This window comes from Coccinella septempunctata, chromosome 1 (genome assembly GCF_907165205.1).
Source record: "Coccinella septempunctata chromosome 1, icCocSept1.1, whole genome shotgun sequence".
Classification (NCBI taxonomy): domain Eukaryota; kingdom Metazoa; phylum Arthropoda; class Insecta; order Coleoptera; family Coccinellidae; genus Coccinella; species Coccinella septempunctata.
This window is the reverse complement of record NC_058189.1, coordinates 13,245,210-13,268,970: the sequence shown is the minus strand read 5'-3', so window position 1 is coordinate 13,268,970 and position 23,761 is coordinate 13,245,210. Positions and strand designations below refer to the sequence as shown.

General features: G+C 37.1%; 1 protein-coding gene across 1 annotated transcript in view; it reads right to left on the bottom strand.

Annotated features, from left to right (window-relative positions):
• LOC123314327 (acetyl-coenzyme A synthetase) overlaps positions 1 to 23,761 on the bottom strand; it is a 59,563-nt gene that overhangs the window by 1,153 nt on the left and 34,649 nt on the right. Inside the window, exons 3-7 of the mRNA XM_044899524.1 lie at positions 16,123 to 16,356; positions 11,640 to 11,948; positions 10,621 to 10,754; positions 10,152 to 10,341; positions 303 to 492 (exon numbers count right to left, since the gene is read on the bottom strand). Coding sequence (XP_044755459.1) covers positions 303 to 492; positions 10,152 to 10,341; positions 10,621 to 10,754; positions 11,640 to 11,948; positions 16,123 to 16,356 — 1,057 coding nt within the window. The remainder of the gene's footprint in view (positions 1 to 302; positions 493 to 10,151; positions 10,342 to 10,620; positions 10,755 to 11,639; positions 11,949 to 16,122; positions 16,357 to 23,761) is intronic.

Sequence of the window (23,761 nt, the reverse complement as noted above, 5' to 3'; positions counted from 1 at the left end):
GGATATAAATAGTTTATCTAACTAGAAATTATTGTTTCAATGCATCAACGTGACAATCTGTTATTGGAGAGGAGAGGACATAAAGACTATCATCAAGATTAACTTAATTAATCTATGCAGACCATTGCACCGTTCACAGTTATTATATTTGTTGAGGTATTCCAAAAACTCTTTTTTGTACTAATTGATATTTTTTCAACAAATAGATGAATGATGAAACTTTGATGTTTCAAAAAATCTTTTCAGAAAAAAACGGTTTGCAAGACTCTTGATGCGCTGTGTTCAATAAACAGAACTCTTACCATCGCCAGAAAAGTAGTATCCTGGGAATCGTTTAAAATAGGTTTCTTCGTATCTGTCATGGTTGTTGAACAATGTCCTCATGATGCCGGGCCATGGTCTTGAAAACACCAAATATCCTTCCCCTTCTCCTTCGATTTCTTTACCATTATCATCAAGAAGTATGGGTTGAACACCGAAAAATGGCGAGGACTGCAAAAAGTTATTTTTTATTTTACTGGGAGAAGATTTCTTAATCGATTTATATAGGGGTAGGAACAATTGTGTCTCAAGTTATATGATTTTCGAGTTTGATATGAATTCAATTGGTTTCAAAATTGAAGGGTACGATTATCATACATACTAAATTTTATTCATAATAACTTCTGAATTGAAAAAAGCTTTTGAAATGTCAAGATAAAAAATTTACACCTAAAGCTTAAAAAAGTTGCGAATATTATTGAATCCCTTGGAACATATGGAATGGCCATTGCAGTGGTACGAAAGCTTTTGTTGTCGTCCACACATTCGATATTTCTCTATCTAGCGCGACATTAAGGCAGTTTCGTTACATGGATAAATTTATATATTTTTAAATCGGGATTTACTCGAGCGTCGTGGAGACTTAGTGGATTTCGATGATTAGATGGTAGAAAAAAAAAAGGTTCCATGATGTATGCACTCTCAGCGGTGGTAGTGGTAGTGGGGAAGCGTCTGCAGGTTTTCAAAGATGTAAAAAAATCTTCAGCTATTCATACTCGAGCGTGTGTGTCAGATTAAGATACTGTACATGACCTACGTTTCTCTGATAATAAATTCATGTTAATCTGACAGTTTGTGTGATGGGGCTGGTCGTACAAAAACGTTGAAATTGGAAAAAAAAAAATTTCGAGCGTGTCAGATTTTTAGAGTATATTTTGATTGGACCCAAGGGAAGCTACTTTACAAGAGACTGACAATTCCGACGTAACGCAAGGTCACAATGATCCTTTGAAAATGCAAAAAAAAATGGTTGCTTGTACATATTCGAGCGTGTCAGATTTTCATACAGATGGTTAATCTCGGTGTTGCGGACAAGTTAACTCTTTAATCTGACACGAATCAGGGGGGGTTTCTTAATCTGACAGTTTGAAGTTGATAAAAAGGCTTTTTTTTCAGATTATCTCCCTTCTTGTATCATTTCTGTATTCATCATGAAAGTTGTAGATAATAATAAAATTCTATACAACTTTTGTCTGAAGCAATCTATAATACTCTTAACCATTTTCGAGTTAGAGGGCGATAAGGGCGAAGAGTTTAGCCACACATGCGAAAGAGCAAGGTCAATGTAGAAATCCAGTCTAATGTACATTCATCGCTATATATCTCAAAAACGTTTGAACGTAGAAAAAATTGCTTCGATCAAAATTTGTAGAAAATGTTATGCTCTACAACTTTTATGATGAATGCGAAAACAATTCGAAGGACAGGAGGGAAGATAATTAAAAAAAAACTGATTTTTGTGACCTTTATGGCCAATTTCTATTGTTTAGGTTTGCCTTAACTGTCAGATTATATTTTTTCCGTTATTCTTGAACCATTAGCGTCAAAGTACGAACAAAAGCCACCGAATGTACACATGACGTTTTTGTTTTTGTAACTTTGAAGCCTTCTCACACCTTTTCGTCACACTTAAATTGTCATATTAAGAGAATATATACTTTTCAACATGTAAACCACATATATTATCTTAATCTGACTCGCTCGAGTATGTACTATGATGGAATTTTTTACTATTTTGACAGGCTGTCCTAGACAATTCCCCTTATATACTGGTACTCTACAAGGTTCAAGGTATCTCCCCTTATATTAATATATGACACGCTCGAGTAAATCCCGAATTTCCCCCTTGGGCTCCCCAACTATATTGAAAATTGATGTGACATCAATGTCCGAGCCTACAGTCTCAATTGTGACACTAAGGCTCGGTTGCTAATTTAAGGATTAAGCCGAAATTTAAGTTGATCCTAGATGAACCTGACATAATTGAACAAAAATGTCAAAATTAGACTCACCAGCCACCGAATGCGAAGTTGAGCGAAGCTGAGCGTTTTCAATGCTAATTATAAGTGACAAGCTATGAATCGGGTGACGTAGCTTGTTAATTTGAAAACTCTCAGCTTCGCTCAACTTCGCATTCGGTGGCCGGTCAGCCTTAGTTCAGGATTAACGAATTTAAAGAAGATGTTCGAAGTCATTTTGCTGAACACATAATTTACATCGACGTCTAACAGATCCGACAACAGCAGCTAAATTTTAACACCCTGTATCTCGGAGAGGAAGCAATTCTAGACATATGTTTGTATGACACAAACTACTGAGACGTGACACGTGGTTAAAATTTCTTGGTTAGATCTGAACCACCCTGTATAACACATACCTGTTTGTATAAGTAAATAAACAGGGAAATTTTTTTCTTATTAGTAACTTATCGAGAATCGAGACCAACACCTCAACGTATGTATTTTTACATTAAAAACACTTGAAAACACTTGATGAATGGGTTTTTCAATATCGTTTTAAATTTAAATTTCAATATGCTAATATTGAATAGTAATAAAATATTGATATATGTATACTATTCAGAATAGAAAATTGATGAGGCAAGCAACTGCATGACTTTGCTCAAAGCAGGGGCGTATATAGGGGAGGGGCGAAATGAATATTATTAACAGGGAGATTAGGCACAAAATTATCCTTTGAATCTCGATGCTAATTAAAAATTTTTATCTAACCTAACCATTCAACGGGGTAAGCGTCTCGCCCCCCCTCCCCGAAAATATAAGCTATATGCGCCACTGGCTCAAAGGTTTGTGAAATGACAGATCTATCTTCATCTTAAAGCTACTGTATGTAGTGCTCTATTCCGAGTCAATCGCTTGACAGGAGAAGACGTGCTACAGTGCTCCTAGTGTTATAAAAGAGAAAGCGGACGAGAAAGTCACAGTGCCGTAAAAGTGAAAGCGGAGGTGAAAGTGCCCACTAACAAAGCTACGGAATATTTGATTCCGTCTGTGGAGTTTTTGTAGGTTCTATATTTGTTATCGGAATTTTAATTCGTTAAAATTTTCAAAGTTGGTGTTCATCCTAAGTGTCCAGGGATTTTTTTCTCGTTGGTACTGCAGAAAACATCAGGTGAGCTTATTTTTCGTATCTTTCTTTCTGATTTTTCTCATAGCGTAGAGAATTTTTGATGAGCCGTTTTGTTTTTATGCATGAGATACATTTTTCTTTTGTCTTGAAAAATTTTATTTCCAATTTCTTTGAGTAGCGAAGTAATTATTAATTAGATTCTAAAATGCCTGACCATTCGGACTGCGATTCCGTAATGGAAGAAGACGCGCCAGAAATCGCTAATGTCGTGTCCGAACACGATATTTTGAGAGAGGAGAACGCAAGTTTGAAAGCGAGGGTGAATGAGTTAGATAGATGCGTATCTAGCTTAGTTGCTGAGATTAAAAATCTCAGGGAGAGGCTCGAGTTGCAGGAGGGAAATAAGGAAAGTTACTCCAAAGCACTCAAGAAGAACATTATTTTGAAAAATGTCCAAGAAGTGAACTTACCGGTTCAAAAACAGAAGATGGAGGTGGTCAAAACCCCTCAAACCAAAATTTCCCCACCCGCCAAAAGAGTGAGAAAGGATAGCTCCTCGTCAAATGAAGATACAAACAAGAAAAGAGTCTTGGAAACCCCAGACCAAGAGAAAACCACTCCAGTGGAGAGAAAAGAAAAAATCCCCCCTGTCACCCTGAGAGGTACGTCCGAATGGACTTCAATTTCGAACGCGTTAATGCGAAACGGTATTAAATACCAAAGAGCGACGACAGTAAAGGACGGTATAAGAATCGTCCCACAAAGCGCCGATGATCATAGAAGGATGACGGACTTCCTTCATAAAATAAATAGGGAGTTTTACACTCTTCAACGGGAGGAAGAAAAGAAAATATACGCGGTAGTGAGATACCTACCGCTGGATGCAGATATCCCGACGATCCTTGACGACCTCAAGGATCAAGGGATCGTCGATGCTGAGGTCATAAGGATGACCTCAAATAAAACAAAACAGCCGATGCCCTTATTGCTGGTTAAAACCCAGAATAAGGATATCTTCGAGGTGAAAAGGCTCTACAACATGAACTGTGTTGTTGAACCTAAGAGAAGGACGATTGGGCCTGGACAATGTTACCGCTGTCAGCGATATGGACATGCCCAAAGTAAGTGCACTTTTCCATGGAGGTGCGTGAAATGCTCCGGTAATCACAGCTCCAAGGAGTGTACGCTTACCAGGGAGAACGAGGAGCGAAATGCCTCTTGTGTTCTCTGCGGAGAGCAAGGACATCCAGCCAGCTACAAGGGATGTAGCGAATGGAAATTGGTCACAGGGGCGGATGGGACCACCGGGAAACCGGGAAAATTCCCGGTGGGCCGGTCGATTGTTGGGCCAGAGGGCTGGTCAGTTCGTACCATTTTTTTGTCTTCGGCGGAACATATATTACGTCGATATTTTTATTTTTTACAAATATTGAAAAACAATTCAAAATGAATGTTGGGAAAACTACCAATAAATATATGTTTCAATAAGTTTTGGAAATAATATTGATAAAATTAAATTTTTCCTGAACAACTGTCATAAACAGGGTGGCTTGAAACCTAATGAAATACAGAAGTTGCAAAAAACTCTACAAGTGATTGTTTGATTATTATGCTGAACTTGCCTTATACGAATGTTTTAAGTTGCCAGTCCATGGGACACGGGGTGTGAAAGTAAAGTTTAGTTATGTGATATTAAACCTCTGTTTTTAATATCACACTACCAAACTTTACTTTATTACTTTATTTAATATTATTTGACAGAAGCTTGCTTGCTATAGGAAAAACAAAATTTATGTCGGCCAACTTAGTATTTGCAATTCAATTATGTAAAACAAAAATCTCCTAAAAAGGTTGAGGTTATTGAGAAAATATATATTTTCTGACAGGAAAGGTCTCTTCTTTGAGATCTATAGAGTTATATAAGTATTCTTATTTCTCAACAAAAAACTCCTACAACTCAATTTTCTTGTTTCTACAGTCAAAATTATCATTATTATAATTTTTTGTGTTTTCCACATCACGAAACTAGCAACATAAGGCGTGTTTAGCTTAATCGCCCATTAATTAGTTGCAGTATCAATAGTTTATAGATTTTATTCAAGTTTTGAATAATATGTATGGGTGTTTCTACTGTTTCTTCAAAATTTATGTAGGTACAGTGGGTGTCTTACGTAAATGGGTCACTGGATTGCTCCTTATTCGTTTAGCAAAATCTTGAAGTGAATAATTAATATGATGATATTTCAAGGTATATAAAAATATGATATCGAAAAAACTATCTAACATAATCATGGAATGGTATTATGGTAAAAAACTAAAAAACCATTTCTCAAATTAGTAAAAATTCTTCAGTGTCGACTGGCTTAGAAATTAATGGTACAGGGATACTATTTCTAACCTTTTTTTTTCATTTAAGATTCCACCAATTCCATTCAAAATTACCCTGAGGAAATTTGAAATCGAAATTCGGAAACTATGCATCCATGTTGTGTATGGTTCAAAAAATACTTGATGTCAAATGTGAGAAAATTTGAAAATTTTCATTTTTTCAACCATACCTATAGACAACATGGATAGATTTTGATTCTATTTACTCAGAGTTGTTTTGAAGAAAATGGATTGAAATAAATATAAAACTAACATAATGCAGATTGTAAAGGAGTTGTTAATTTAAGGGTCGATTTATAGTTGAAAAACAGTGGGTCTTTCATATAATTTTTTTTTTTGAGCAGCCCATGTTTATATACAGCTTCCTGAAGAAAGCATATGAAAAAAATGTTTGATTTTTTTCTTAGAAACTGGAAGACGGACAAAAATCAAATTGAGTAGTTGTTCGTTGTTCTATATAGACAATAAAAATTTTTTTGGTGTTTCCTTATAATGCCTGCATGCTATCCGCCAACTAGGTGAGAACTTTCACTTAAAGCAGGAAATCAAAGATTAATTTCTTGAAAGAATTATATGAATAAGGAAAAAAAATTCTCGCGAAACGATTTTGGAGGTGTTTTTTAATATCCCTTGCAATTATATGGGAATAATTTTTTCATCGCCTTTTCGTTCCCACAAAATGTCTGCTCAATTTTTTGACAGTTTTCTGAATTGCAAAAAAAAATTGAAAATTGCTTTTAAGGTTCCATTTTTAGGGGCTGCTCATCAAAATGTCTTTTTCATGGCAACTCATGCTAGCTACTCCCCTGAACCCCCACCTTAAAAGTACCTTTTTCGTTCTTGAAGTAGGCCGGTCTGAAAGAAAATTCCCGGGCCGGTTCGAGGTAGTCCATCCGCCCCTGATTGGTCACTAAAAAGACCAAGAGATCGCCAAGATCGAACCAGACCAGCTCGAGGCCAACACAAAATACACCGAGGCCATCCCAAAACTCTTCGGAAGTGAAGAAACCCCAGGAAACTGCAACCAAAGTGGTCAAAGACACGGAGAATCCAGAGAAAAAGAAGGAAAAGTCAAAAACTGTCAAAAAAGCCAAAACCAGGAAAGGAATTTCTGGAATCACTGAGGAACTAGATAAGTTCACGAAAAACCTCCTCAGCACGATGATGCACAATCTGGAGAAAGAGATTGAGAAGAAGATGCAGCAAATTATTAAGAATATTTAATGGCTGATACGACGATAAAGAACAATCTCATAATTGTCTCTTGGAACGTCGAAGGATTGAGAGCCCGCAGATCAGAATTCGAAGAACTGATTGAAGAGAAGAGACCGGATGTCATAGCTCTCCAAGAAACAAGACTTAACGCCAACGTTCGGATAGCATTTCCCAATTACGATATCTACAGAAATGATAGACCTAACAGCACAGGTGGCGTTGCTATACTGGCTAGAAAGAATATGGATCACCATTTCGACCAAATATTCAATGGACAAGAAGTAGAAGCAATATCGATTATTGTGAATACTAATCGAGGACAAGTGAAGATTATTTCAACTTATAAATCACCGGATAAGGACATGCTGGAAGAGGATCTAAAAATGCTACTAGAAGGAAGACACCCTAAAATCATAATTGGTGATCTTAACTGCAAATCGCAGGAATGGAATAGTAGAGTGGAAAATACCAACGGGAGAAGACTGAAGATTTATGCTGAAAAACTTGATGCAGTTGTAATAGGACCTGATATACCGACCTACATACCAAGAGTAAATGGACTACCTGATGTACTGGACATTGTCGTAATGAAAGACATCACTGAAGAAATCAGCATTGATACAATAGAAGACGGAACTTCAGACCACAATCCCATAGAATTCATAGTGGGACATGGCCCAAGAAACGAAGAAGAGACACAAACCAAGGATCGCACAGACTGGGAGAAATATAAGAATTTACTTCAGGAGAAAATCACGGAAATTCCCCAAATAAACACCCGGGATGAATTAGATGAAGCAGTTGAAAAATTGGAAAATCAAATAAAAGAAGCCTATGAAGAAAGCACCAAGAGAATAAGGAAACCAATTCCGAAACATTCACACGGAGATACGCCAAGGGATATAAAGGAACTTATAAAAAAGAACAGAAGACTCAGAAAAATCTATAGAACAACAAAAAGAGAAGAAGACAAGAAGAAACTGAATAAGCATAGCCAGATATTGAAAAATGCTTTAACAGAACTGCGTAATAGCAGATGGCACCAGAGATTAAGGGAACTGAATACAATAGATCACTCGGCTTGGAAAATGCAAAAACGCTTACGACGAGAACGGACAGTTATACCTCCACTGCATGGAGCAAACGGAATGGTATATACGAGACTTGAGAAAGCCGAAGCACTGGCCGACTCAATTGAGAGAGAAGCCAGAATAAATTACAGAAATGATGATGACAATGAAGATCTAGAAGAAGAAGTGGAGGCAAACGAAGAACTGATGATGGAACCACCGGAAACCGAAACCATTCCAAAACCGGCTTCACCAACAGAAATCAAAGAGATCATAATGAAATTGAAAAACAGGAAAGCGCCGGGAGAAGATAAGATAACGAATTATATGTTGAAGAAATTGCCTAGAAAAGGAATAGCAGCCTTGACGAATATAACAAACGGAGTGATGAGGACCGAATACTACCCAAAGAGATGGAAAACTGCAGAAATGATAGTTTTCAACAAGCCTGGAAAGGAACGGAAATTTCCTCAAAATTATAGACCAATCAGCCTACTATCAGCACTAGGAAAAGTCGTCGAGAGGGTTATCGCCAAAAGGCTGAATGAGGAAACAGAAATGTTGAAGATAATCCCACCCGAACAATTTGGATTTAGACGAGAACACTCGACTGAACTCCAATTACTACGGCTCATAGAATACGTCACCGAAGGAATGCAGACAAAACAGGCCACAGGATTAGTTCTGATGGATATCGAGAGAGCTTTTGATAGAGTATGGCACGAAGGCCTAATCTACAAGATGAAAAAAGCAGGATATTCGACCAAGCTATGCAAGATTATAAGGAACTATCTGAGGAATAGAAACTTTTATGTGAAGATAGATGGAGCAACCTCTCAAACCAGACAATTGGAAGCGGGAGTGCCTCAAGGATCGGTACTTGGACCTCTGCTTTACGTAATATACGTTTATGATATCCCGAAGAATGCTAGGAATATGCTCACCTTGTACGCAGATGACACAGGAATAGCGTTCAGACATCGACGCCCACAGATCATACACCGGAGACTGCAGGAAGCCATAGATGAATTACTCAAATGGTGCATCAAATGGAAAATCCAAATCAATGGAAGAAAGACTCAAGCAATATTACTGCAAAAGAGAAGATTGAGGATGGAAGAAAACCTTGAAGTTGATGGACAAGAGGTTGAATGGAAAAATGAAGCAACATACCTAGGAGTGACGCTTGACAGAGGACTTACATGGAAAAACCACATCAAATGTGCTGTTGATAAAACAAAAGCCGCAATGAGTAAACTTTATCCACTCATAGGCAGAAGAAGTCATATGAATAAGAACATCAAGTTGACGATGATTAAAACTATTGCGCGACCACAACTCACATATGGATCGGCGGCATGGGGCTTCGCAGCCAAGACCCACATCAAGAGAATACAAGCCACTGAGAATAAACTCCTTAGAATGGCGATGGACGTACCCTGGTTTGTTAGGAACAAACAAATCTACAAGGACTTGGAATGGGAACCAGTTACAGAATTTATGAAGAGAAAGGCGGAAAGGATATTCGACAAAGCCAAACAACATCCAAATGAGGAACTACGAAGATTAGTCGACTACGATCCAACAGAAGAAGCTAGAAGGTCAAGAACCTACCACCGAAGACCGAGAGATCAGTTAAGGATTTAAATGTAACCAAAGAAGAGCTTAACCTATAAAAGCTATAGGCAGCATACAACTATCAACACGACTATGATCGTGTGAGAGTCCAGAAACCATAAGAGTCAACTGGTTAATAGGCAAAATGCCCGGAACCTATGAAGAAGCAGTTAAGGGTTTTTAGTGGGTCTCGAGCTCAGAGAGTGAGAATCCCCACACTGTTCCCCCTCAGCAGAGGGTGTGTTCGTCTGTTTGCAGATTTTCCCCCTGCTACACCAAAAAAAAAAAAAAAAAATGTAGTGCTCGACTAATTTTCATGGTGCATGGGGATATCTCCTTTTATATGTAAATTTCACACTCACGGTGATGGCATGATAGTCGAAAAAAATGTCCCTACAACCTGAACATCCCTAATACATATTTCGTCAGCATTGAAATAATAAAACTTACGGCAGCTCCCGGTTTCATGGCGGTAACACCAGGAAGGGGTGTTATAATATGACCTCCTGTTTCAGTTTGCCAATAGGTGTCCACAATGGAACATTTTTCCCTTCCAATATTTTTATAGTACCATAACCATGCTTCTGGATTGATAGGTTCACCAACCGAACCAAGAATTCTCAGGGATGATAAATTATGCCTAGTAAAATAGTACATATTTCAGGTGGGCAGCATGCTAAATGTAATAAACTAAGAAAAAAAGAAGTAAAATGAAAAACTACGGCAACGTCAACTAGTCCTTCCTTACACAGAACATTTGATGAATTTTAAACATAGAGTTATCCGGTTTATCCCAAATGAATTCTGCGAAGGCCTCTATCTTTGGAGTATTTTTAGCATCTATTGATATTAGGTATCGAAAGAAAATAAAAATATCCACGTTTACTATTTAAAGTTATGATTATGTTAGAAAACTTACTTTTTTATAATATCTTCCCCAAATTTCATCAGAGTTCTTATTGCAGTTGGTGCAGTATAAAATTGATTAACTTTATATTTTTCAACTATTTCCCAGTACCTGCTGTTGGTTGGATAGAACGGCGTTCCTTCGTACTGAAATAAATGCCAAAATTTATAGCAAAACAATCTGGAAATCGTGAACTTAAAACTAATGAAAACTGAATTTCATGCCTACATTATGAGATGAATTTTCTGACTGAAAATGTTGAAAATGGTATCTCCAAATTTTTTTTTTTAAGTAGGTCATGATTACTTTTCAACTTTCCTAAATAAATGATATCGACAACTTTATTCTTTCCGAACTAGAAAAAACCTTGCATAACATACACACTGATATAAAAATCAACGAATGTTAATATCTAAATCGAATTTTCCAACCAACATCATTCAAAGCACTACAAGGAGTATTCTGTCGGGGTCTTATTTGTCATTTCCCGAGCAGAAAAACTCCTACCTACCTACCTCCACGAAAATGGAACGAATATCTATCTACTCTGTAATCTGTGCATATGTCCCCTTTATTCGATTACAATAGTCGCTACGATGTAGGTAGTAGGAATATATCCTAACGCCATCGGAGATGGCAGCATATATCCATTTACTTCAGTTTGTAGGAACAGGAACCGCAAATGGCGCTCATCAAGCAGACAAGAAGTAGTTGGCTAGTTTGTAACATTTGCTGATTTTCATATCAATGGATATTATGCTAGTTTCGTTTATTATTTTATCTATTTAAATTCATTTATTTATTTTCATTTACTATGGCGAACCTTCGAGATTGGCTGAAAAAATTATGATCCTTCTTAAACCCGAAAAATGTAAAACATGTGAATGAATTTGTCCGTACCATCTGGGGATAAATTGATTGAAATTTCCATATCGTTATAAATTTGCTGATTCACCAGAATTGCCATTAATTTTTTCACATTTATATATTCTAACTTAATGGAAAAATTATTTCAGCATTGCGGAACTTACAATCACAGATGTTGCTGCATTCGCTAAAGGTCCATATACGACATAGGTATGGCCTGTAATCCATCCTATATCAGCAGTGCACCAATAAATATCCCCTGGTTTATAGTCGAACACGAATTTAAAGGTGGTCGCTGCATAAAGTAAATATCCTCCAGTTGTATGAAGAACTCCTTTAGGTTTGCCTGTGGAACCACTAGTATACAGTATAAACAATGGATCCTCTGCTTCCATCCATTCTGGAGGACAGTTTGCGGAAGCACCAGGTACAACTTCATGCCACCAGAAATCTCTCGAGTTCAACATGGGAGCCTGAAAATATAAGAAGAGAAAAAGTTCAAAATTAGAAATTTTCATAAAGATTTCATATGATCTCAGGTTTCTCCGTTTCTCAGTTATATCTTCCAGGAAATACGAATATTCTACCGTGAAAAATTCTACAATAACGCTGAAAATTTGACAAACTCTGAGGTGAGTGAGAATAAACGTAAGTGTTCCAATTTTTTTATGACCATATTCTTAAAGGGTATATCACGTTACACATGCGTACCAAATGTCAAATTCTCATCCCTTTTCATTGAAAAGATATTCAACGAAAATTCGAAAAATTATTAGGATTTCAGCTTTGTGGCTTGCATACTCCTCTCCAGAGGAACATTCACTTATCCCAGATATCTCAGATATCAAAGGGATTAAGCTCTGTTGGAGCCCTTTCCATGTTTTCGGGCTCAAGGTGGTGGTCGGGTCCGGGGTGCTCCTCGGCTCCCTGCTGTCTATCCTGTTGTCGGTTGGATTCCTGATCTACCCGTACCTACTTCTTGTAGGAGTAGATGGTGTTCTTCTGCATTTCGCATGTACTTGCGTACTCTGTTCTCGTCGTCCAAAGTAGTACAGCTTTCTCCATGACTTTGTACATATTCTCGTCCAACTACAGTTTGCTCATATTATCTGTTAGTTTCTTCGGCATCAAGCTTGTTGCTGAAATGCCAATAGGGATGGTCTTGGTATGTAGCAATTTTCATTTTCTTTTGATTTGTTCTTCCAGATCTCTGTATTTCGAAATCTTCTCGATGATCTATAGTAGGTTATTATTATTTGGAATCGCTACGTCGATGAATAGTGCTCTATTCTCATCTTTCTTTAGTAATATGAGGTCAGGTCTATTGTGTGTTATTTTCCGGTTTGTGAGAACCGAGAGATTCCAGTAGAGCTTGTGATCATCATTTTTCAAGACAGAATCTGGATGGTAATTGTAATAAGGAACCTTAGGTGGTATTTTATTGTCAATTGTTGATGTAAAATCTTGGCAACAGCATCATGTCTATCCTTATACTTCGTGCCTGCGAACTTCTGGCTTCCCCCGGTAAAGTGCTGGATGGTTTCATGTGTCGCACAGTCGTAACGACATCTATCGTTTGTCACTGAGGTATCCTTGGCGATATATTTCATATATTTCTTTGTTGGAATCACTTGTTCTTGGATGGCGATGATGAAGCCCTCTGTCTCTGGAAACAACTTGCAGGAAGTCAACCAGTAGTTCGAAGCTTATATGCAGACGTAATCATGGTTGACCTCGTTCTGGTATCTTCCATGTGAATGTTTGTCAATCATTATCTACATTTTGCTTTCTGCAGAGTGTTTCTATGTGATCCTGTTGCAGCTTTAACGGAGTTAAAACTAATCGATGTTCTGATGAAGCAGAAACTATTCTCGCCCTTCAATTTCCTGAGACATACGGTTTGACAAATCCACAATTCCTCGACCCCCAAGATGTCGTGGCAGCTCTGTTCGTTCTATTGAGTTCGTAAAGTGATGTTTATGATGTTTTGTCAGCATTGTTCTAATTTTTACCTGTGAGGCTGCTATAAATCAGCGGTGGTCCAAGAGATGATACCGAACTAGCTCAGTGCTGAGCAAGCGTATGTATTAATTGCTTTGGTCATGTTCTTGCTGTTTAGAGCAGTTTTCATTATCCTTCTTGATTCTTCTGGATTCGATTGATGCGTGTAGACTGTTGGATTCCTAGATACTTGTATGTATCTCCTTCCTTCAATGCTGTGATTTTCACACTAAGCCCTTAAATTTTTCTGAGACAAGGGATTTAGGCCATGCAGAACCACAGAGGGCTGAGCCAGTGTGTAACATTACCCTTATGTCCTATCGGTGGGAAAAGACGTACGTGACTTGATGAAAGCCTCGTGCGCATCACTAAGAGTAAGACAAAGCAATGCGTGTTCTAATATTTCAATTACGAGTTCGTGAGAAAACTTACCTTGCTTAAAATATTCAATTTTTATCAATTTCTCCCAAATAATTTTCCACATGTCGGACCACATCCACTGAAGGTCGAAAATTAAATTATCCAAATGATTTAAGGCAATTGTTCAGCCGTTATCTAACAGAGATAATGATAATATTGTGGGCTGTATGAAGAAAATATTGGTAAACAATACATACGGAAAACAGGGGGCATATTTTTCATTAATGGATTACTTTTGTTGTGGCATTATGACACGAGCCATTCGATAGTGAAATATGGTGCGATAAATATGAAAATATCTATGATACACAAATAGGAGCCCCATTGGGGAAGCACATGTTATTCAAAATGTATCACAGAAGATGAAGATGTATCTAAAGGAGATTTCATTCAGAAAATTTTAACAAATGGCATCCGATCATAAATTCATAAAACATGTATTTTATATGAATAAACATCTTACAGTAATTCAAATATAAAATTATCTCATTAATGGTGGTATTCTGCTTTCATCTGTAAGCCAATCTGTAACTTTTCATAAGCTTACAGGAAAATTGCAATTCCGGACGGTTTTTAGTGGTCTGTAGCTTACAGGAATCCGTAATTATTTACGATAAGTAGTTCAAAAGTGACACTGTTAATGAGATAGTGACTGAGGCCCCTTTGCACCAATCCCCCTTAAAATGAGTACTTAACTAAGCGTAGTTTAAAGTTAATGGTCCCTCAATTTTATTATCAGTTGCACGACTGCGGCTTAACGGAATCTTAAGTAAGGGGTCCTTAAGTTTTGATATCTAGTGATATTTCAGTTTTTTATTTTGGTGCAACTTCATCCCAAAAAAGCCTTTTCATTGGTTGGCCGGTTGCCGATGATCGTTGTCATTTCATTAACCTAACTTTATTGTCCTTTCAGTCAGTGTCAAGTAAACTATTATATTGTTATCAAAGAGTGACAACTTTTTTTGCTGAATTAGCATTATATTGATAATGAAATGTATTGTCAAATGAAAGGTACTTGACGTTATTAGAAAACCTACAGCAGTTCTGCAGCCAGTTTATGAGTTCAACAAATTATTTTGGGTTAGAATCCGGCCCTTAAATACCTAAGTGGTCATTACAGGAGCGCTTAAATTTAAGGCTAGCTTTAGCCATTTAAATGTCACTTTACAGTTGGTGCAACGTTAAGGGTTCATTTTAAGGGACACTTAACACTAAGTGCGTTTGGTGCAAACGGGTCTGAAACATTTCCAGAATTGCATTATTTACGAATCTGCCAATCTGAAACTTAAGATCGATCGTACTCTACAGAATCGTACTTACGAATGAAAAGCAGAATACAACCATTAACTCTACGATTATTTATTGTTCTGGGAGATACACGACATGTCGTAAGTTGAAAAATCTTCAAGACCGAACGGTTGCATCGAGCTCGATGAAATTTCAAGATTTATTTCTAGAAGAGTTGCTCTTTGAGAACCTAGAAAGAGATATTTTTCGGATATGGAAAACTGTTTTTATTTCCATCTTCAAATAAAAATAAGTTTCAGAGTAGTTCCCTTTAAACATATAGCTTATATTACAATTATAAAGATGTGGCCCTTTTCCAAATCACTCCTGAAACCGCCACTGATTGGCATCACATCATTTCAATAATTCTTACTATCGCACTTTGTATTTTGAAACAATCCTGATGAACACAAGTCACTCTGAGAAAGAGCTGGAAATTTGTGTTTGATAGAACTAAAAAACGCATCGTTCATTCATTCAGATGAAATTAACTGTTTCCTGATTATTTCAAATGTGATGCAATGAACTGAATACCTACATATTCAGAAGGAAATTCTGCAAAAATAATGCATTTCAGTTTGCAACTAATATGCAACAATTTCGTATGAATCTATTTCCCCATGTCGGAATGTTCTGAATAGGTATTCTGTTACAATTGCAGATTGCAGCCTTCATAAGGGTACTGCTTTATGCAATGATAAAAAGAGCTTCAATTTTAGCACCCATTACGAAAATTTAAATTTGATTCTTTTTCACGCTGTTTTCAATCAACTTTTATCTGAAATGTAATTACCTGCTTGCTCAATGACACGAATTGGGTGTGTAGTACCTACTAATGAAAATAGAAAAAAAATTGAATTCTTTTTCAATAATACAGCCTATTATAACACTGAGTTGATGTTATTGTCAACATGAAACCTAATAACATATTGAACTTACCTCATAATTTAACTTTGCTACACCATTAGGAAGTTCGCTCCTTTGAAAATGAGCCACAACTATGCAGGTTTCTACCACGTGACCTTTTTTCTTGCATATTTCCATAGATTCATCACAAATAGTCTTGAGTTTGATTAATTTCTGCCCCCTCCATGTAGCATCAGCTGTAACTAGAAGTCGTGCTTGGCAGTCTGTTATCCTTTCGGCAAACGAATCGGCAGAGAATCCTGCAAACTGAACAAAAATATTGAGTAGGTATAACATTTTTCGATTGACAGGATTATCTTTAACATAAAGTCAATTTTATGGCGATTAACACAATTTACCTTTGTTTAATTTTAGTTTATAGAATTGAACATCTGGAGAAACAACCTTTATCTGCAGAGTTTGAATTTAGTTGGATCGATAACTTTTTTTTAATTGAGAAAAAATTTCGGAACAAACGGCCGGACTCTGCCCACTGCCCATTGGAATTCTTTTAATTCGGACTTTGAACCTGCCCTAAATCTTGTGTTTACGGTCGACTGGACAGAATAGACTTTATTCAATGTTTCATATGAAAATGCACCTATAAGAAAAGGTCTTCGAAAGGAAGTGACCGAAAAAAAACTTTGGTGGAAACTTCAAGGGCTAGATCAATCCAAAAAGTTTCTCTGGTACTTCGATACAGCAATATATAAAAACTACTTGGACATTCATAACAAACTGCTTGACCCCTTAACCGGCTTCCTTTCTGGGCATTGCTCTCTCAGGAAAAATTTGATTAGAATAGGTTAAGTAGATACTGACGAGTGCAGATTCTGTGAGCAGTAAATTCCGGATCATTCAGTTATACTCCATTCAAATTTATTTTAGCAGTCGGTAGGACATGAAATAATTTTCTCAAGTTTTTGTAACTAGAACGAAGTAAGGTTGGCACTGATGAAATGTCGTTAATGTCATAACGTCGTTGCCACAATTAATATCAATTTTTATTACGAAAATGCCTAAAGTGATTGAAAAAAGAGCCAGGTTTTCAGGAAGTGCTATTTAGAATTCAGGTTCGCTCATTCAAATAGTTATACCCAGTTGTTCTAAAATCCACAATACGTCAGACGGTAGCGAACATATTCAAAGTAAGAGAATTTATATCATGTTTCATCTGAATCTAAGGCCCGTTTGCACTAATACTCCTTAAAACGAGCACTTAACTGAGTGTCCTTTAAAGTTAATGGACGCTTAATTTTATTGCCAGTTGCACGACTGTGGCTTAACAGAATCTTAAGTGAGGGGCCCTTAAGTTTTTTTAGCTAGTGATATTTCTGTTTTTTATTTTGGTGCAACTTCATCCTAATCCAATAAAGCCATTTCATTGGTTGAACGGCTGTCGATGATCATTGTCATTTCATTAACCTAACTTTATTGTCCTCTCAGTCAGTTTCAAGTAAATTATTATATTATTATCAAAGAGTAACAACTTTTTGTTGTTGAATTAGCATTAATATTGATAATGATAATGATTTTTAAATAAATGGTACCTAAATTCATTTAAGTACAACACTTTCTTTGTAAGTTCTTGTGTGAATTTGTTTTACTAATGTTGAAGAGGAACGTGAAGAAAATGTCCTTATTGCCCTTGTTAGTACGAATACGGTGAATGATTGCCAAGCAGGTGGTGGTAATCTACAAAGGGCACTCGACTTCTCAACAGAAGAAGAAAGTTTGTTGCTATCTACAGTATGATTTGTGACACAAAATTGAAAATAAAATGACTGATGGCAATACAATGAAGGCAAAAGAAGAGACTTGGTATTCAGTAATGAATTCATTCAATTTTTAAAATCCATTAAAAATGGGAAGTTCAAAGTTCTGCTGACAATTCAACAAATTATTTTAGGTTAGAGTCCCGCCCTCAAATATTTAAGCGGTCATTACAGGAGGACTTAAATTTAAGGTTAGCTTTAGCCATTTAATTGTCAGTTAACAGTTGATGCAACGTAATTTAAGTTAATAAGGGTTCATTTTAAGGGACACTCAACACTAAGTATGTTTGGTGCAAACTGGTCTAAACGACTTATAATTCAGCTGAATATTTCCACAGTCAGAAAGATTGTGAATGAAGAGGATGACAAAGAATTTCCTTCTATTGGGAGACCCAAAAAAGTGGTGGCATTTGAGAATTTTATGTTTGAGTGAATTAATGCGAAAAGTTTACTACAGGATTTTCGATGAATGTCATCGTAGAATAAATTCCCGAAAATTGATTTTTTTATTTTTCATTTGACTTGTCCTATACATTGTAAATGTCTTAAGGTACCAATAAATTCCTAATTATTATTATTATTATTATATCAATGTATTAAGATGAACAGCCACTAATAATACGCGCCAGTTGCCCTGTTAATTGTTTATTCATGTGAAATTTTTGTTCAAAGGTGAAGTTCATATTGACATGAAACTTCCTTTAATTCCTTTTACTTATATTGATGCAAGATGATTTTTGTTGAAGAATTTAACATTCTTGTAATTATCTGTTAATTCCATCATATGCATTTCATCTTCGGGTTAATATTTTTGAAATCTACAACTGATGTAACGTATTCAAACTTTAGCCAACGAAGATAACGAACATTAACTCTCCTCAAGTTTGTGCATAATATGATATTATACTGATCTCTTGTATTTTCCATACAAATAACTGGATTTGGTATGCCTTCAATCAATTTGTATAAACTTCAATTATGTGTACGTCACATATTTTTCGAAGCGATTCGACATCGTGATAAAATACGTAATTACGTAATAACAGAAACTTTTACGTAGAACGGCAACATAGCGTTGATTTAAAACCCAAAAATGTTTTGACAAGCTTCATAACCCATATACATATCATAACATTATCGTAATATACAGAATGAAATGTGTCAAATTTCTATGGCCAACCGGGTGCTAAAATAAAAGTGAATGAAGTATATGTTACAGATTGTTCGGCGTGTTGGTCGGACACACCAAACCAAAGCCAACAAAAGCGATCGAAGCGCTTTATTGTGGCACACAAATAAGCTCAGGGAGTGAAATTTCCCCCTCCAGTCCCATCAGGAAGGAGATGACGTCAGATTGAAAGTGGTTCTTGAATTCCTCTAGATTCAGCTTGGGGAACCAAAGACTCCAAGTCTGACCCTGTCTGCTAAATTGTTCCGTCCTCCTCTAGGGAGAGCCTGCAGAGTAATGCATTGACGATCCTGAATTTGTGTAAGTGAGCTCTGAGCCTGCAATGTTCTATGAAGACCGCCATTATAGATCTCAGATTGGGTCTAGAAAATGCTAGCCATTGGTTGCTTTATATATAGACTGGGAGGCACTGAGGTGGCCCTGTGCAAGTGACGCAATCCAGAACGGTTACGCCAATATTTCCGTTTCCTGATTAATGAATTAGAAATTCCTACTATAGTTGGTGTCGGGCCAATAAAAGCTGAGGTTGAGACTTCTCTCGCTAGAGCATCCGATAACTCATCGCCTCTGAAGCCTGAGTGTCCAGTAGTTGCAGTTTGTTGTGACTTCCCAATTTGAAAGGGTTAGATCTGCATTCGAGTACCTGTGCTGAATTGCATTTGTCAGCTGTCAGCTGCGAAAGATTTAATGGCAGCATGACTATCCGTGTCGAGCAGATGGTTGGTTAAGGGCGGAAATTTCCGCCTGAAATGCTGTCGCCAATCTGCCCAGACTAACACTGAGTTCGGTCTACGACTGTACACTCCGGATCCAGAGCCCTGTGTGATTCTGGAGCCATCAGTAAAATAGTAATAAAATAACAATAATAACATCCTTGTTATTAATGATGAGAAATACTAGGGCTGACCTGGACACGGAAATACACAACCGTATCAATTCGGCATCACGGGCATTCTGGAAGCTAAAGGACAGAGTGTTTCAAAATCACGACCTCAATTTGAAGACCAAGATAGCTGTTTACAAAGCAGAGTGGTCCTCCCAACGCTTCTTTATGAAAGCGAAAGCTGGACTCCTACCTACAGGCGACAAATTAAAGAGCTTGAACAAACGCAACAACGTCATCTAAGACAAATAATGCACATAAGATGGTTCCACAAAGTTTCAAATGCAGAAGTCTTGTAGCGCGCGAGTTGTATAACAATTGAGACTCAAGTAACGAGGGCCCGACTCAGATGGAGCGGCCACATTCTGAGGAGGCAAGACACAAGACTACCCAAAATAGCTCTATACGGCGAATTCACAGAGGGAGCTCGGAAACCAGGAGGCCAGTATAAGCGGTTCAAGGATATACTACATCAATCCCTAAAATCAGTTAATGCCATTCATAACTTGGGAACAACTAGCATTAGACAGATCACAGTGGAGGTCTCTGGTCCACAGCTATAATGGAGACTCGAGAAGAATACAGCGGTGGCCAGATCTGGTTGGTGACTATCCATGGCCAGAGTGTGGAAGGAACTGTGAGTCACGGTTGGGTCTCTTCATTCACAGAAGGCCACACAGTCGCAAGTAGCCCTAAGAAATTATAGGTTTGATCTCACTGATAGTCTGGTTTTTGAGTCTTTTTATAGATTTATTCTCGGTAACGAGATTCAGCAATGAATGAATGAACATCCTTGTAAATAGAGTTCCTTAGGACAGAGCCATTCGTCTGTGCTTGGAATCTAGTTATGTTACAGAATTCTTCTCGATTAAAAGCAAAATTTCCAGATACTGGAGTTCATCAGAAGTCTAGACCTGAAAGACGGGATGTCTTGTAGAGCAGCGTACAGCTCTGATAAGGTTGACAAAATAGACCTTGATCGAAGTAGTCAAATCTACAAAACCTATCCCCCGGTTTCATAAAGCTCGATCGGGGAATCAACGCTTGATTGACAGATAAACGTCAATTTGTTTTCAATCAATAATTCAGCCATAAGAATTCGGAATTCAATTCTCGAATCAAATTATGATCTATATACATCTATTCAATGATTCTAAATTGCTTCATGTTCAATATATGTAGGTGTACAAATTCAAGTAATAAAGACTATTTCTTTTATAAGCAGAACGTTTATTCTTCGAAGCTCTACAATTTTACTGCTCTAGACAAAATCTTGTGAACTCTCCTCTTTTTTTTATTGTATCTATAGCAACTGAACCCTTGATACTACGATCTTGCATTAGAAAACGGAACATTCTCCCACCTTGCTATTTTATAAACTTTCATGAAATAGCAACATTCGTTTGAACAATTAAAAACTACGAATGACAAAGTTAACCCGAACATTTTTTGACTGTTTGACAACCTTTTCGAGTTCTGAATATTCGACTCAAAATGTTATCTGCTCTTTCTGATACCTGAGTTTCATGCTCTTTATCTTTGATATTGGATATTTCTGTTTCTTCCTCATACGAGTCTAATTCTAATGGAAAAATTCTTTGAACTGACCGAAGAATTTCTCCTGCACTTGTACGTAAACGTACCAATCTTACCGAACCATCCTTACCAGGAAATAATTCCGTAACACAAGCTAATGGCCAATCTCCTCTTTTGGAATTATCATTTCCAACCAATACAACCTCCCCAACTTTCAACTGTCTCACGGATTGTGTTTTGAAACGATGTTTCAATTGACCAAGATACTCAATTCGAAACCTTTTCCTCAGTTGTTCACCTAACTTTTGCCTGTATTTTGCACGTCTGGTCAATTTACTACACTCGACAACATCGCAATCGTTAACACCAATTTCCTTTATATCTTGAATGAACATAGCTGGAGTCAAAGGACATAAATCGTCAACAGAATCAGACAAAAAAGTTATAGGTCTACTATTAATTACTGCTTCACAATCACACAATACTGTAAACATTTCTTCGAAGTTCAAAGAAGCCTTTCCTAGAGTTCTACGTAATAAATTTTTCAATATACGAATCAACCTTTCCCAAAATCCACCCCACCAAGGAGCAGCTGGAGGATTAAACTTCCATATGATCCTCTCCAAAGAACAAAATTTTGTCACAATGGACCAATCCAAACTCTTGAACATATTATAAGCTCCTACAAAATTAGTCCCATTGTCAGAATAAATAATTTTTGGACGACCCCTTCTAGCAATAAAACGACGAAGAGATTGTATGAATATTTCGGTCGAAAGAGATGTTAACAATTCCAGGTGAATTGCTCGATATACGGCACAGGTGAAAACAGCAATCCAAGCTTTCCGGCCGTCTCTCAAATGGACAGGTCCAGTTAGATCAATTCCGATCACCTCAAAAACCGAAACATCCCTAACACGATCTTCAGGTAGTGCACTAGGTAGTGTTTCCAATCTTTTACTCATAAACCTTTTACATATCACACATTTGGAAATAACCGATCTCACCGTTTTACGTCCACCAATAATCCAATATTTTTCTCTCAGCCGACACAACAATCCTTGAACACCTACGTGGCAAGCTCTTTCATGTTCTTCGCGTATCAATCTCACTACTAAGGGATGCTTGGGAAGAACAATTGGATACCGAAAGTCAAAACTATCTTCAAGATTTACCAACTTAGTTCTTATTCTCAAAACACCCGATTCATCCTTAAAAGGAAACAAACTCTTTATAGCATCATTCAAAGTACTAAATGAATCATGCTGAATCAATCTAAAAATAACCAATTCTGCATCATTTATCTCTTCAACTGATAAAAATCCACAATGTTTATCGTTAGGGTACCTACAATTATGAAGGAATCTTCTAATCCACCCCAACATGTAGACTGTTTTGTGGAATACTGAAAAATATTTATAATACCAGTCATCAGTATTGCTATTAACAACGCAAGAAATGGTAAACTTTTTCTTCTCTCGTGCTACTAACTCCTCGTCATAGCAGAAACTATCTGTTGGCCAATAACTTGCTGAATACCTCAACCATTCAGGTCCCTCCCACCATGCAGAATCTAACAATTTTTTAGCTGTGCATCCTCTGGAAGGTAAGTCAGCAGGATTCATAGACCCTGGAACAAATCTCCATTGTTCCTTTGAAGAAACTTTCAAAATTTCATCGACTCTGTTTCGAACGAATATAGCCCACTGTTGGTCTTGTCTAATCCAACCCAATACTGTAGAAGAATCTGTCCAAAAATAATATTCAGCATCATGGAAAACATTCGATTCACATAAATTTCTAACTAGACGCGATCCAATCGTAGCCGCAATGAGTTCTAAACGCGGTATAGACATCTTTTTCAAAGGAGCAACTTTGGACTTAGCTTGAAGCAACTGAACAACAACGCCCGATTCCGTCTGAATTCGCAAGAAGGAAACAGCAGCATAAGAAGATTGAGATGCATCACAAAATGTATGAATTTCTAGTTTCAACCATCTGCTATTCTTGTAAGCTGAAAAATATCGAGGGATTCTTATTGAAGACAAATATGATATTCCTTCGAACCACTTCAGAAATTCACTCTTGATAGATCCATTCAACTCATCATCCCAACCAATTTTCTCTTTCCATGTGAGCTGTAACAACAATTTGGGGTAAACAGTTACGGGACAAGTAAAACCAATAGGGTCAAATACTCTATGTGCTATCGATAAAATAGTTCTTTTAGTTATTTTCTCAAACTTCAGATTGCCCCAGTTACTGGAATTTATGGCTAATGTATCTTCC